Below are 16,365 nucleotides of genomic sequence, written 5' to 3'. Positions count from 1 at the left end.
GTGGAACTGGGAACCAACCCGTGTGTTCTGTAAGAGCAACAAGTGTTCTTAACCACGAACCAGCTCTCTAGTCCCATATGATGGTTTTATCTACCTAATCTTGTTTATTTATCGATTTATTCATTCATTCATTCATTCATTTCGAGACAGAGTTTCTCTGTGTAGCCTGAACTGTCCTGAAACTCATTCTGCAGAGCAGGCTGGCCTTGAACTCAGATCTGCCGGCCTCTGCCTCCTGAGTGCTAAGATCAAAGGCGTGCATCACTGTGCCTGGAAATTTCAAATGTACTAACTCATATTGTTCTAGTTACAGTATCTAATACCCTTTCTGTTTATATTTTTAAAGAGTATGCCATCAATAAGGAATTTTTATTTTTCAGGAATGTGGACAAAGCAGATGGCTCAGCAGGTAGAAGTATTTGCTGCATCCACAGGAGAAGCAGAGTTCAGATCCCCAACACCCATACAAACGCTGGGTGAGCATGGCAACCCACCAATAAGCCCAATAGAGAGGCAGGTCGGAGCTGCTGGGACCAGGGCTAATTGGCTAGATTAATCAGACTAGCAAATTGCAAGTTCGGAGTTTAACTTAGAGACCCTGTCTCAATAAAGTGGAATGACTGACAAGACAACCAAACTCTGGCTTACACAGATATTGTGCAACACTCAAAATGATATGCAGTTACAGGTTTAACTAGTCACAGAAAAAAAATATATAAACCGGGCTGGGGAAGAGGTTACAGGGTCCTTGGCCAGCATTAGTCAAGGCTGTCAATGGAATAAAAAATAATAGGAAAGGGCTAACAAGATGGCCCAAGAAAAAGCACCTGCCGCAGGGCACCACGGAGTTGGCCTGGTCTAACTGCCTTGAGGCAGTCGTCAGGTTTTCAGGGTAGCTCTGTGGCTCCTGAGCACTGTGTGCCTTCCAGTTCCTGAGAGACTGGCACACTCCCTCAGGCGGTAGAGCGTGCAGGCCACTTTGTTTCCCTGTATGTTCCCTCAGAAGCCAAGGAAGCATGGAAACCTGACAGGACAATTGGTCTTAGACATTAATCTTGTGAACCCTGTATAGCTTGCAAATTTCATTGTATTCTGGCAATACAACTGTACTGATCCTGGCATTGCCATTATGTTCTGTTTCTGATAAAAGTATACAAAGTCTGATTGCTCTCAATAAAATTGTCACAGCCTCAGTTGTGCTGCGGCCCCTCCAACCAGCCTGATTTAATTCCTCACAACCATATCAGGTGACATTGTCCCGGTAAGTAAATACTGGCACTTACAATCTGCTCCTGTTCCCATAGGCACAGGCACACACCCTCAGTTAAAAAAAAGAGACAGATAGACAGACAAGGAAACAGAGCTGGCAAGATGGAACAGCAGGTAAAGCAGTCACTCACTGCCCAACCATTCGGGCCTGATGACCTGAGTCTGATCCCTGGAACCCACGTAACAGCAGATCCCTGCATGTGCAACCACACACAAATTAAAAACAAAACTAAGAAACTTGAAAGACTGGGGAGACAAAAGAAGCAAGAATAATTTAATACTCTGGATTAGCTCTCAAAACAAAGGATACTAATGAGAAAGTAGTAAAATTCAAATAAAAATCTGAACTGAACAAACAGTAACCCATTAATGTCAGTTCCTGGTAACACTGAAATGTCAACCACGGGGACTCTGTAAGCAGGACCCAAACACACTTTCTATAAACCTAGTATTTTTCTGAAAGTTTATTTTTAACATGTTACAAAACTGAGTTTATTATTCTAGAGAAAACAGCCTTCAGACTTGGTATTAAAAGATATCTACACTGTAGAATACTGTAAGAAGCACCAGCCAAGGCTTTCTGTTGCCTTCCTGAACATTCTAAGTGCTCCATATACACCACCCACACCTCACACAGGCACAGGAAGAGAAAGGGAAAGGAAGTCAGTGTTCCATGCACCTGATGTTCCAGGCTGAGAACGTTACGACAAAGCTCTGGAGGCGAAGGATGACGACGGCTGTGCGACACTGATATATTCAATGCCACCGAGAACACACTGGGAAGCAGCTCAAATGGGAAGCTTTATATTATGTATATCTCACAACTTAAAGGAAAGGGTACAAATACATATGATAGCTTAGATAAAATTTAAATAACATAATCTAAATCTTGTCAAACAAAAAAGACTCATGTGAATCTGTTCACAGGAAGATGTTCAAAATGTCGCTACACATACCTATGAATATTAAAGAAACACTGAACTTTACAGTTTAAATTGTTTGACACATGAATTATACTTCAATAAAACTTAGGACCACATTGATTTGACTCCTAAGGAGGAGTTACGGTACCCCATAAATTATAGACCCACATTCCAATGACATGCTGAGAAAGAACAAAGTTAATAAAAACGTTGACTCAGGATGGCTGGTAGATGAGGAAAAGTCTGTGCCTGACGGCAGGGTTCTCCGGTCACAGGGCAAGAGCAAAGGCAGGACCATAAAACACAGGAACGAAGCTGACCAAAGACCTTTATTCTGGTCTCCTCACGCACTGAGCCACACTTATGCAGAACAGTCCTCTCATCGCTGCCCCAAGCAGCGTAGGCTACATCCAGGCTGTGGAAGACAGACTGAGGAAGGGAAGACTTTGTGGAGATCTCTGCAGCTTGGGTAAAGTAGAACAAGAAGATTGTGTGCACGCACAGACTCTCTCCAAAGCTGAGGCTTGCACAGGGAAAGATGAAGGATGCGGCAAAGGATCACCAAATCATCCAGCTCCGTATCAATCCAAGGTACCTAAAGCAGAAAGGGCAATGTGTAAAGCACGGTCTCTCAGCCTGGGGGGGGCCACACACTGGGCAAAGTTAAAGCACATGAATGTTCCTGGCAACAGCAGTTCCAATCTGAGGAATGAAGAACACTGGTCCAAAAGACCCTCGGGGAGATGTCATTAGAGAAGGAAGTCATTTGGGACTAAGCTACCAGTGCACAGAACTGGACTCGGGGCTGGAGTTAAAGCTGGGGAAGAGCTAAATAACTGATGCATTACTCAGTGAACATTAAAAACTGATAAAAGTTCTCTAAGCAAAGCATTTATAATTTGAAAAGATTCCCTTTTAATTACATGTATTTTTGTATGTGAGTGTGCATATACAATGCCCAATTAGACCAGAAGAAGGCATCAAGATGCCCCGCAGCTGAAGTTACAGAAGGCTAAGTCACAGTGTGGGTACTGAAACTGAACTGGGAGCCTCTGCTAAAGTAGTCTTAACTGCTGAGCCATCTCTCCAGTCCCTCTAATCTCAGAAGGTCCTAGATTACACTGGCCAGCTGAGCACACAGGTCTGCATACCCTCCGAGATGCTATCCAAAAGAGAAAAAGCTTTTAAAAAGACATAAATCCACAACAGAGAACCAATATCCAATAGCAGGTGGGCAAATTCAACAACAGAAAAGGAATGATCAACATCTCACTGAAGCGTATTTATAAATAGAGCAAAAAAGACTTCCACTTGACAGAGAGGGGGATGCAAGAAAGAGGCACTATCTCCCACTCGAGAACCAGCAGAAGGCCCTAGACCAGCGGTTCTCAATTTATGGGTCGCAATCCCTTATCTTATCTCCAAATATATTTAATTACAATTTATTACAGTACAAAGTTAGTTATGAAGTCACAACAAAAATAATCTTATGGTTGGGTCAGCACAGCATGAGGAACTGTCTTAAAGGGCTGCAGCATTAGGAAGGCTGAGAACCACTGCGCTAGACCCAGTTACCTGAGAGGAAAGGAGCTAATGACCCACGTGACACAGGCTTGCCTCCTCACATCCCTCTTACAATCCTCCCTGTACGCAGAAGCTAGGGAGTTAAACATATACGGAAAAGAAGAAAAAAAGCACAGGAGTTTCTTCAAAATAACCAAGTGACCTGCCTATCTGGGGAAAGCAGAGCAGCCTCCAGCAGGCGCACGCTGACTCTGGCTTGTAGGGCCTCAGCATGACATCCACTGCCTCTTCTATCCACCCTGGAGTAAGGCTGCAGAGCAACAACACACCGCTTTCCAGACACAGCTTCCCAAGAAGCCTCATTCCCCTCCCATGTTGGCACAGGAAAAACACTGAAGGAGCCTACACAGTCAAGGAGAGGCCAAAGTTATTAATTATATAATAAAGCATATTTCAGGGAACTAAACATTAGGAAAAAAAATCAAACCAGAGACACTTCTAACTAAAAAAATCATAAATTTCTTTGGGATTTTGTGTTGTTGTCTGAGGAAGCAAGTCACTGATTAGGATGGATTGGAGTTCCTTTTGTAGCACAGGCTGGCCTCAAATTTAAAATCCTCCTGCCTCAGTGTCCTAAGGTCTGGGATTTACAAGGATGAGCCACCATGCCTTGCAACTTTGACAAATCTCTGTTGAGAGCAAGGAACAAAGCTAAACTTATTATAAAAATAAAATTTCTCACTAATTGAAAACGAATCATCACACAAACCTGCAACCTAGAGAGGGCCAAGTCACAAAGTCAGGCCAGCTCCAAAGCTGTGGTGGCCCTGAAGGCATCTGCCAATCTGAGAGACGGCTGAGTGGCTGTTTGGCAGGCTGAGGGAAGCAACAGTCAAACCTCAGAGTCTGTCCAAATGGGAAGGTGGAATAACACCCTGTAAGCGGGAGCCTCAAAATCACTACTAGAAACAACAACAGTCAATCTATAAATTAAATATTGTCACAAACAATATAATATTGAACTTTTACAAACCTAACCACATGGTCTTACATAAAAAAAGAAACAGAATTGTAAGTGAAAAATAACTTGTAGTTGTGACTGAAGAATTTAACAGGCAATTCTTACTTGGTAACCAATAAAATAAGTAAACAAAACAGAATATCTGCTGGGCAGTGGTGGCGCACGCCTTTAATCCCAGCACTTGGGAGGCAGAGGTAGGCGGATCTCTGTGAGTTCGAGACCAGCCTGGTCTACAAGAGCTAGTTCCAGGACAGGCTCCAAAGCCACAGAGAAACCCTGTCTCGAAAAACCAAAAAAAAAAAACCAGAATATCTGCACAGTATCCCTTGGCCTTGGACCTAGCAACTAGAATATTCTCTTCAAGCATATACAGAATACTGCCAAGAATGACCATACACTGGTCTATGACCATTAACTGAAGTTACTTTTAAGACAAATAGGTAGAAAGACAAAGATCTACAACTTAAAGAGAATTCTCCAAAATCTAGACTTGAAGCAGCCATTGGGAAGGGATCTTAGAAGACATTTGAAAAGAACATATAGAGTGTCAGGACACAGGCTGACACAGAGAGGCAGAGCAGAGTGAAGAGTAAAGAGCATCAGATCATTATATTATTATTATTATTATTATTATTATTATTATTATTATTATTTACTGCCACATGGGAGGTGATGAAGAAAAGGAACTCAAGGTCATTTGAAGCTAAGTTCACGGTGCTGAGCTACAGGAGCCCCTCTTTAAAAGTTAGGAACTGAGGATGGAGAGATCACTCGGTGATTAGAGTGTTGCTGCTCCTCCAGAGGATCGAAGTTGAGTTCCCAGCACCTCACAACAACCTGTAACTCCAGCTCCAGGGGATTGGATGCCCGCTTCTGACCCTATGGGTACCTGCACACATGTGGCATATCATATACTCAAACAAAAACACAGACACATAAATAAAAATTAATCTTTAAAAAAATCTACAAATTGTTTCTAATTCCTAACATTATGACAAGGGGCAAGGCTGATATTTAGGGATGGAGATTTACGTAAGATTCAAACTCTAAATCCTGCTAACTCCGCCAGTGTTTTTATACTCCCCTTCTCCTTTTAAGCTAGCAACTTCCCTGAATTCTCTAACTCCCAAGAATGGAAAATGTTTCTTTTTTTTTTCCTAAAAATAGGAAGCAGGGAAAACTGTTTCCATGTACAGAGGAAAAGCAGGCATCTGTTTCTGTAAGGTTTGAACTCACATCACCTGCAGGGAAAAGATCTGTGCTAACGGTGAACTCACCTTCTAGAAAAGCAAATTCATCCACAGCTTCTATTGCATTATCTGAAACACAAGAAAAGGGAATATTGATTAGCTCTTGGCATTTGGACCTCAGACCCAAAACTATACAGTCCACAACCTTTATTTGCATAAAGATATGGGGTTTTATGCAAATGACATTATTATAAAATATATCCCTTGATGTTGTGAGATCCATTTTTACACTATTAATTCTTACGTATTAACTGTCTCTATAAAAGCCCACACAAACACTCTCTAGTAAGACCTCCTACAGTCCTGTTTAGTACCTAAATCCACTTTTCTCTCCACTCTAAAGTTACTCTTTCTAAAAAAAAAAAGAGTTTGGCAAGACAGAAGTGAGAAATACGGTCTGTAAAAGCTGTAAAAGCTTACACATGTGCAAGGGTTGCCAGCTAGATGAATAAATCAAAACCCAAACTTCCCCAGGCCTGTGATGCCTTGTGAAGCAGGTGTAAGAAAGTCTAGCCAGCAGGGAGTGGTGGCGCATGCCTTTAATCCCAGCACTCAGAAGCAGAGGCAGGTGGACCTCTGTGAGTTCCAGACAAGCCTGGTCTACAGAGCAAAGTTCTAGCTAGGCGTTATTACACGGAGATACCCTGTCTCGAAAAACTAAAACGAACGAACCAAGAAAAAAAGCCAACCTAGCCCATGGTCCCCGTGTCCACCTTGAGGAACCCCAGGGACTTTACCCAAATCTCTCCTCTGGAGGGTTTTCCTCTTTCCTTGTTGCGCACAGCAGTAAGCATCCTTCGCGATAGTCTCCACGAACAGTTCCTGCGAAGCAAACAAGCAGAGGAAAGATTAGTTGATTCTGGGAGGAGGGAGGGCTGATCTTGTGTATAAGCGGAGCACGAAGGGTGAGAGCGATTCTATCATATAGGAAAGTTCTAGAAGCTAAGGCTGCCCTTAACTTCATGAAGATACTTCTGCTATTCCTTTCCCTAATAGACTAGCCGGTTCATCCTCCTCCTGCTGATAGTTATGAATCCACCCCACTCAATCACTGTGGGTTCTACGTGAGCCACCGGAGACGCACACTAAAGTTGAGAGAGCCCTCGTTAAGAGGCGAGTGGCCAACAAACTCAAAAGGCCCTGCAACCGCCTTCCCAGGCCTCTTGACAAGTCAGGTGGGCACACCTGGGCCCGCCAGGCCACGCCCCGAGCCACGCCCCCTCGCGCCACGCCCCCCGACCCCGGCGCCCTTGCTTTCCCGCCGCACCGCGGCACGCGCCAGGATAAAGATGGCTTCCTGTCCCGCGAGCGTGACGTCAGGGTCCGCCTTCACCAGAGCCTTCACTCTGGCCAGAGGCAGCCTGGAGAGCCGAGCCCCGGGTGCAGTCGTCGGGGCTTGTGCCTGCGTAGCCGCGGCCTCTCCTCCGGGGGCCTCCTCCTCTCTGGGCGTCCCGCTCCCAGCCGCCGCCGCCGCCGCCATCCCCACCCCGAACGTGCTGCGCGCGATCGCCGGCTGAGCGCGCACACGCGGCGCCGGCCCCTTTTCCCGCGCCGGTCGGAGACCACGCCCCTCTGAGTGGGCGTGGCTAGGTCCTCACGAGGCGGGGCGCGCCGGAAACGCCCTCTCTGGGTCTAGTGTCTGGTGTGGCCTTCCGGGAGGCTGCAGCCTGGAAGGGGCCGGGTGTGGCCTGGCAGAGCCGGAAGTCCGGATGCCTAACCGGAGCCCCAGTCCGCGCTGGGAGGTTAACTCTGGGCTGGCCTGGGGTCACCACATGTTTTAGATGAACTGGGACGTTTGGCACGCAGAAACGGAAGAAGTTCAGTCCAGAGTGAGGTAACCACTGCAAAAAACTGTGTGGACTTGGAGAGCAAGTTGTGGTGTCTGTGATTGTTCAAATATGGATTGCATCAGAACAGCGATCGCCTTACGCCTAAAAAAAAAAAAAAAAAAGAGGGCTGAATGAATTTGTGTTTCGGTAGGGTATATCAACATTAATTGCATTTATGTCTAAATACATGTCAAGTAACTTCAAAAATAAAAAATTGAGTGAGAAAACTAATGTCTCCTTTTTGAAAACCATTGGATCGTCTAGCTGCTTGAGTTTGGGTACTGTCCGTTTTTGAACAGTTATGGACAGTCCCACCACACTTTGAGAGAATGAGAATAACCTCTGGGTATTAAGAAAATACTTTGGTGAGCTGTGGTGGTGGTGCACATCTTTAATCCAGGCACTCACATAACAGAAACAGATCCATCTCTGAGTTTGAGGCCAACCTTGTCTACAGGGAAGAGTGCCAGGCCAGCGAGGACTACATAGGAAGACCCTGTCTTTAAGACAGGAAATAGCTTTGACCTCACTGACCTCCAGAAAGGATCTCCAAGATGCATCTTTCTCCCACTTCCCCATGGGTTCTCACACCACACTGACATCTGGCATGAAGGAGCACTTAAAAATTGCAATAGGCAAGGGAGATGGTTCAGTCAGTAAAGGGCATGCCATCATCAGGGAGCAGAGCTCAAAACACCAGAACACAAGTCAGAGGCCAAGGTGACACTAAGTCCTGTAGCCTCTGCTGTGGGGAGTGGGATTGCTGAAGCCAGCTAGCCTATCCAGTGAGCCTCTGGCTCTGTGTCAGACACTCTCAATAAAGGTAGATGGAGAAAAGACATGCATTGTGCACCTTAAGCCTTTACGCTAACAAATACATCCAACACAAAATTTTAATATAAGTCATAATAAAAATTCACTTTTAAAATACTGCGTGCCTACTTGACGCCTTTGTATAAATATCATTAGCATTTAGTCATAATACCTGTACAACTGGGGCAGGTAAGTCATTTTATTTACAGTTAAGATTGAGACACAGAGTGCTCAGTTGTGTACCTGTGGAGGAATGGGAAACCACAGTCACAATGTATTGGGCAATAACCTGAAATCATTCACTTCCAAATTTAAGTAATAAACTTTGGCTGGGCCTCACTAGAGCAGAATGAATCTTGGCCAGAATTAAAAGCTCCAGGGGAGAAGAGATGAATCCCACTGTACTGGAGCTTTCCTTGGGGCCTTTGTCTTGAATCCTCCCTAGGAAACCAATATACCAAGCAACTTCATTCTCCTTGCTTGACTGTTCGTAGAAACTGCCTAGATTTCTACTCTTCACCCCAAGTTTGAAATGATAGAAATCCAATATAACCCGCAATGACCTCTGCAGGTGGGCTCTCCTCCCTCTTGTAACCCCTACCAGGTCTGTGCCTGGACCATACAGGTTGTGTCTTTAGTTCTTTTGTTCTGACCCAAAGGTTTTCTCAGTTTTAAACCCCAGCCTCTTGTCCAGCTGAAGTTAAATCACTCGTACCACTGAACCCCTGTGCTTAGAGTACTGGTCCCGGTGGTAGCACCCGGCCTCTTCCCTATTCGATTCTGGTGTTTTGTTTTGTTTTGTTTTTTTTAATCAGTATTTAGCCTCTCCAGCTCCATCTTCCCCAGATTGGAAACTGAAGGAAGACATCCCTATCTGGTTTTGTTCACCGAATCTCCAGACTATGATAAAGTGCCAGTCACTTGATAGTTATTCACTAAGTATTCATGGAATCAATAAATCATAATAGCTCTTCTGAAATTGACATCTCAAACAGCATGCTAGAATCGGAGGACAAAAGTCGTTATTTGATAATGCCTACTAAGGGTTTTTAGTCATTTCTGCAATTACTGTCTTGGGCAGTCTTTTTTTTTTTTTTCTATTTTTTCCTTGTGTTTTGAGACAGTCGCCCAGGTTGGCCTAGAACTGGTGACAGTCCTCCTACTTCAGCTCTCAAGTGCTGGGGTCACCAGCCCAAGCCTTCACACTCAGCTTCAGGAATCAGTTTAACATTTGCTTATGCAATTTGTTTAACAAAAGGCAAATTCAACTGCTAACATTAAAAGCCTGAACATCAGCTGATGCCCTCCCTTTGTTCATCCTCTGTATAAACAGCATGACACAGCGGCAGAAGTCAGGACTCAGTTGGTCCTGTGCTCTCATCTGGGGGGTCTAGCTGCCCTTGGCATGGTTTATGCGTCACTCTGAGTAGCCATCATGAAGGACCAAAGGCTACCCTAACTCATTCCCGGCACATTCCTTTCAGTTCAGTGGTCTGGAATATTGGATTTTCTTACTCCCAAGACGTAATGTGAAGAATGGGAACTGTATACAGAGAAGAGAGAAGAGAGGAGAGGAGAGTCTGAGATTCGAAGCCTTACCACAGATAATGAGAGGTACAATAACATGGCAGTCATAAATTAAAGTGATATATAGAGCTGAGTGTGGTGGTACACACCTCTATTCCCAGCACTCAGAAGGCACAGGCCAGAGGATGTCCACAACTTTGAGGATAATTTGATCTAACTACACTGAATTCCAGAGCAGCCAGTGCTATATAGTGAGAACTGGCCTCAAACAAAACAGTAAACATAATGTTTGGAATTATTTACCAAATAATCATATAGTTAAGAATAATTTATTGATAGACGATGGTGATACACAACTTTAATCCCAGCACTCAGGAGGCAAAGGCAGGCAAATCTCTTGTGAGTTTGAGGCCAGCCTGGACTACACGGCAAGTTCCAGGACAGATAACGTTGTTATACAGAGAAACCCTGTCTCAAAAAAATTCGAAGGAAAAAAGATCATTTATTAGTCTTTTACTACTTGTAGTTATAAGAATTTTTTAAAATATCTTCATTAATTCTTTGGGAATTCCATACAGCATATGAATATATTTACCCCCAACTCCTCCCTTTAACTCTTCCTAGCTCCACCCCACCTTCCCTATGCCCCAATTGCCTGTCCTCTTTTGTTTTTGAACCTTTTTTTGTTGTTTGGTTTTTTTGAGACAGGGTTTCTCTGTATAACGGTCCTGGCTGTCCTGGAACTCACTTTAGAAACCTAGCTGGCCTCAAACTCACTGAGATGCCCCTGCCTCTGCCTCTCAAGTGCTGAGAGTAAAGGTGTGTGCCACCACCACCTGGCCGTTTATTTTTGAACCATTTTTAATGCTAAGGTTCATTCACAGAGAATATGTTGGTTGTTATTTTTTTACTTTTAGTGTGTATGTGTGTATACCTAAGAGTTCAGAGGATTGCATACCCTTAGAACCACCTAATATGAATTCTGGGGATTGGACCTGGGTCTCCCAGAGTAAGTGCTCTTAACCACTGAGCCATCTCTCTAGACCCCTCTTTTTTTTCTCACTTTTTTTCTAGATCCCTCTTATGAGTATTTTTCATCAAGATTAATTTTAACAGTGTCCTCTTTTATGTTGTTTTGTTTTATTTTAGTTTTTTTTTTTAAATATTTATTTATTTATTATGTATACAATATTCTGTTTGTGTGTATGCCTGCAGGCCAGAAGAGGGCACCAGACCTCATTACAGATGGTTGTGAGCCACCATGTGGTTGCTGGGAATTGAACTCAGGACCTTTGGAAGAGCAGGCAATGCTCTTAACCTCTGAGCCATCTCTCCAGCCCCTTATTTTAGTTTTTGACACAGAATTTGCCTAGAACTAGCGGCAATCTTCCTGCTTCAACTTTCTATATACTGGGATTATAATTGTGGAGCCCGAGAAATATGGGCCCATTTCCACCTTGTCTAATGGTTGGAGAGTTTGAAAATTACTCAAAGATCAACAAGCAGAGTTGCATGTCCCAACTAAGGATGTGATTGCATGGTTCTTTTGGCCTTAAGATAACTCCATTCAATCCTGACAGATGGTCAGGATATGCAAACATACTTCTGCTCCTTCTTTTATGACTATGAGGTAACCTAGGGAAGGACGGTCTTCAGGATACATTATCTAGAGCACCTTTGCTACCTAGACTACAGAATGCTAATGATTTGATGTCTCAGTGATAAAAAATTGACTGTTTTCCTTTGTATCATGTTAATGTATTATGTTAATAAAGTCTTTCATTATCTCCCCCGTCCCCCCCATTTATGTTGTGTATAAAAGCTGTGGAAATATAAATGCAAATGATTTCAGGATTTCAGTCACTGGAATGCCCTCCCGATACTTTCTATGGTTTCTGCCCTGTTATATTTTATGCGTCTTCATATTATTTACTAATATTTCTAAAATTCCCACACCCCTACCCTGGTTGAGAGTGTTAAGTTTTTTTTTCTGGCCCGACAAACCTCTCCGCCAATGCAATAGTCTAAATCAGACCCATGCACAACACTGCTCAGACAGCCAAGAACCTGAGGCCACACACCTAGAGGGAAACCAAACACTACTGTTCTGCTAAAGGAATATAGCAATAAAAATGATTCCTAATGATATTCTTCTATACTCACAGATCAGTGCCTTCCTCAGCCATCATCAGAGAAGTTTCCTCTGCAGTATATAGGAATGAATACAGAGACCCGCAACTGAACAATATGCAGAGAGTTGCTGCGGGAGCTCCTTCTGCTCCTTCAGCCAATAGCCGCTGAGATACCAGCCCATTGGGGCGTGGTCTCTCTCTCTTTAAAAAAAGCAGCGACTGCCCTCTGCACTCTCTCTCTTGCTTCCAGCTCCATTTCTGGCTCCTAGACTCCTTTCCTGATCTCGCAGAGGGCTGTTGTCTGGGATGGTGATCTGTAAGTTTTTCCCCTGTAAATAAATAACCATTCTATCAATCATAATTACAAACTGGTGTGGGATTGTTTGTGACTTGCACCTTCAGAGAGTGGGAGACCTTGAAACACTGAATGAGGTCTTTACCAAGTCCCTTCCCTCTGGGCTCAGAGAACTCTAAGGAAGAGGAGATGGAAAGATTGTAAGAACCAAGGAAGCAGGGCTGGAGAGATGGCTCAGTGGTTAAGAGCATTGCCTGCTCTTCCAAAGGTCCTGAGTTCAATTCCCAGCAACCACATGGTGGCTCACAACCATCTGTAATAAGGTCTGGTGCCCTCTTCTGGCCTGCAGGCATACACACAGATAGAATATTGTACATATAACAAATAAATAAATAAATATTAAAAAAAAAGAACCAAGGAAGCAAGGGCTTTTAGACACAACAGGATTGGTACACATATAAATTCACAAAGACTATGGCAGCATGTACAGTAACTGCACAGAACTAAGCCAGATGGGGTCCCAGTGCTGAGAGAGTACGTAGACACAAGCCCTCCATCCCAACCCAGAAGCTATCGCCAATTGACAACCACTCATTGTGTATACAAATCATGCTTAAGAGCAGGCCCCATGTCAGCAGTAGATGACCAAACAAAAATGAATTCATTGAATTTTTGGAGAGTTTTTGTTTTATTTGGGCATTTGTTTAACCTTACAGGTATTTTGCTTATTTATTATGGTTTCTGATTTTGTCTTTATGTGTTTTCTGTGTGTGTGAATGTGTCTGCAGGGTATGTGTTTCTAGTGCTTTTCCTTTGGCTCTTGTTTTCTGTTTGTTTGTATTTTATCTTACTTGATTTTTGTAGATTCCTGTCAGTGTTTTATTGCTGTGAAGAGATGCCATGATCACAACAACTCTTTTTTTTTTTTTTTTTAAATATTTATTTATTTATTACGTATACAATATTCTGTCTGTGTGTATGCCTGCAGGCCAGAAGAGGGAACCAGACGTCATTACAGATGGTTGTGAGCCACCATGTGGTTGCTGGGAATTGAACTCAGGACCTTTGGAAGAGCAGGCAATGCTCTTAACCTCTGAGCCATCTCTCCAGCCCCAACACAACAACTCTTATAAAAGAAAGTATTTAACTGGGGCTTGCTTACATTCAGAGGTTTAGTCCATTATTGTCACAGCAGAAAGCAGCATGCAGACAGACATGGTGCTGGAAAGGTAGCTAAGAGTTCTATATCCAGATCAGCAGGCAGCAGGAAGAGAGATACCTGACTTGAGCATTTGAAACCCTAAAGCCCACCCCTAATGACACACTTCCTCTAACAAAGCCACACCTACTCCACCAAGGCCACACCTCCCAATCTCTCTCAAGTACCACTATTCCCTAATGATCAAGCATTCAAATATTTGAGCCTTTGGGGTTCATTCCTATTAAAAGTACCACAGTGCCTGTTCTCTACTGAGGGAGGGGAAGATTGTAAATTTGGGTATGTGAGGAGGATTTGGGAGGAGTGGTCATAGGGGAAACCATAAACAAAAATATATTGTATGAAAAAAATCTATTTTCAATCAAGAAAAGAAACCTCAACATCTACCCCAGTGATGTACCAACAGGGCCATACCTCCTAATATTTCCCAAACAGTACCACCAAGTATGGACTAGACCTTAAAACATATGAACCTATGGGGGACATTCTCATCCAAACTATCATTGTTGGTTTTTATTCAAACATATTCAGTAACTAGAGGAAAGGAGATAAGGCAGCCTGAACCACTTAGAGAATGTGCATAGTAAGACAAACTATATTCTCTGACCTTTTCAGGAAAAATCTCTACCTACCATCATATGCCTATGCAAGATTATAAATGCATATGAGTAAAATCAAATGCATTGTGAAAAATGGCATGCATAATGAAGAAAAGCTTATATTACTTAAGCCTATCAATCACTGTTGTAATAGGAGCAGCAGGGCTGCTTCCCGCCACCCGGCTAGCTTTAGCTTTCCCCGAAATAATTACATGGAAACTGTATTCTTTTAAACACTGCCTGGCCCATTAGTTCCAGCCTCTTATTGGCTAGCTCTTACATATTGATCTAACCCATCTCTAATATTCTGTGTAGCACCACGAGCTGGTGGCTTACTAGGGAGGATCTTAACCTGCATCTGTGTCTGGCAGGAGAATCATGGCGACTGCCTGACTCGGCTTCTTTCTCCCAGCATTCTGTTCTGTCTATTCCACCCACCTAATTTTCTGTCCTATTAAAGTCCAAGCAGTTTTCTTTATTAATTAACCAATGAAACAACAGATAGAAAGATGACCCACCTCCATCAAATCACAGCAGAAAACCACACCTACCCTACCCCTATCAACTGACTCCTCATGGATCCTATAAAAGGATCCCATAGAACACATAATAACATATTGCTCTTGTGAATTCTAGCTCAGGTAGCCTGCTGCTCCTTTGTAGTAACCCTGTACTGTCTCTTAAAATAAAACTTCTTGTTTCTTTGACGTCTACGTGCACTTTGTCCGTTCTTTTAAGGTCATGGGAACAGTAAGCAAAATGTTTTCTAGTGCATCACTAGAGGGGTGATAATGAGTGGAACTATTCCCTTTCCTACCCCTACTTCCTTGTAGTCATATTATGTGTGTTTTCAAGGTTAAACAGGTACGGATAGATAGATAGATAGATAGATAGATAGATAGATAGATAGATAGATAGATAGATAGATAGATAGATGATTGTCTTCAAACACTTCAAAGACCTGCAGAATATGGCATTTAAGATGTTTCTAACCTAAGGCTTTTCATGACAATGAGACATGTCTGATCCTGGCAACACCAATCTACTTCAGAGAAGATGATGGGTACTCAAGAAGCTCCATATGTAGTTTGTTTTTTTATTTATGGCAAAAGCTATCCATATGGGCAAAGAAACTGTGCTTGCCACAATTATTGAAACAAAATAGTGACTGCCAAATTTCGCCAAGACAAGATAGATCAGTCATTCAAATTTCCTTGCTTCACAGGAAAGTCTATCAGATATGCTAGACCTCTAGGCCAGAGTTGGATACCCCAACATTACAAACAAACTTTGGGTGATTGTTCAAACAGCCTGGTGTCCTTGTCATTAGGTAACATTTCATCCTTCTGAGGTCTTTGATGGAATTAAAGACTAAATAGTTAAACTTCTAGTTTTCCTTAGTTATGATAGAAAGAAAATTATATATAAAACTTTAGAGTCACCACAATAAGATAGATAATAGAGTATTTTCTCTAATTGTGCCAAATACAAATAAAATAGAATATTGTAATTGTAATTTTTACTTGATAACTATTTTGTTGTATATAATTTTACTATGTTAAAGTTAAAACCTCCCTTTTAATTAGACAAAAAGGGGGAAATGCTGTGGAATAACCCTTCTGTACACTGTGTGAATATTTGTCATTATGATTGGTTTAATAAACAAGCTGACTGGCCAATAGCTGAACAGGATAAAGTTAGGTGGGAAGTCAAACTGAGACTGATGAGATGAAGAAGGGCAGAGTGAGAGGAGTCACCAGTCAGATATAGAACAAATCTGACCCACAAAATGGGATAGAGATAAAAGTCACAAGCCTCAGGGCAGCCTATAGATTAACAGAAATGGATTAAGTTGTAAGAGCTAGTTAGTAGCAAGCCTGAGCTTTCGGCTGAGCATTTATAAGTAATCTTAAGTCTCTGTATGGTTATTTGGGAGCAGGCAGTCAAGACAGGAAACCTCTGCC

At 42.8% G+C, this 16,365-nt stretch overlaps 1 protein-coding gene across 1 annotated transcript; it reads right to left on the bottom strand.

Moving 5' to 3' along the window:
* Positions 1 to 1,554: 1,554 nt before the first annotated feature.
* Positions 1,555 to 7,565, bottom strand: Pole4 (DNA polymerase epsilon 4, accessory subunit). The gene is made up of 4 exons (XM_057776934.1): positions 7,255 to 7,565; positions 6,725 to 6,809; positions 6,015 to 6,056; positions 1,555 to 2,787 (listed from the first exon to the last, which is right to left on the bottom strand). The coding sequence occupies exons 1-4, from the start codon at positions 7,465 to 7,467 to the stop codon at positions 2,774 to 2,776; spliced, it is 354 nt and encodes a 117-aa protein (XP_057632917.1). The 5' UTR covers positions 7,468 to 7,565; the 3' UTR covers positions 1,555 to 2,773.
* Between the last annotated feature and the right edge of the window lie 8,800 nt (positions 7,566 to 16,365).

This window comes from Chionomys nivalis, chromosome 1, assembly GCF_950005125.1.
Source record: "Chionomys nivalis chromosome 1, mChiNiv1.1, whole genome shotgun sequence".
Classification (NCBI taxonomy): domain Eukaryota; kingdom Metazoa; phylum Chordata; class Mammalia; order Rodentia; family Cricetidae; genus Chionomys; species Chionomys nivalis.
Note: the sequence above shows the minus strand (reverse complement) of the source record. Positions and strands in the feature narration are given on the sequence as shown.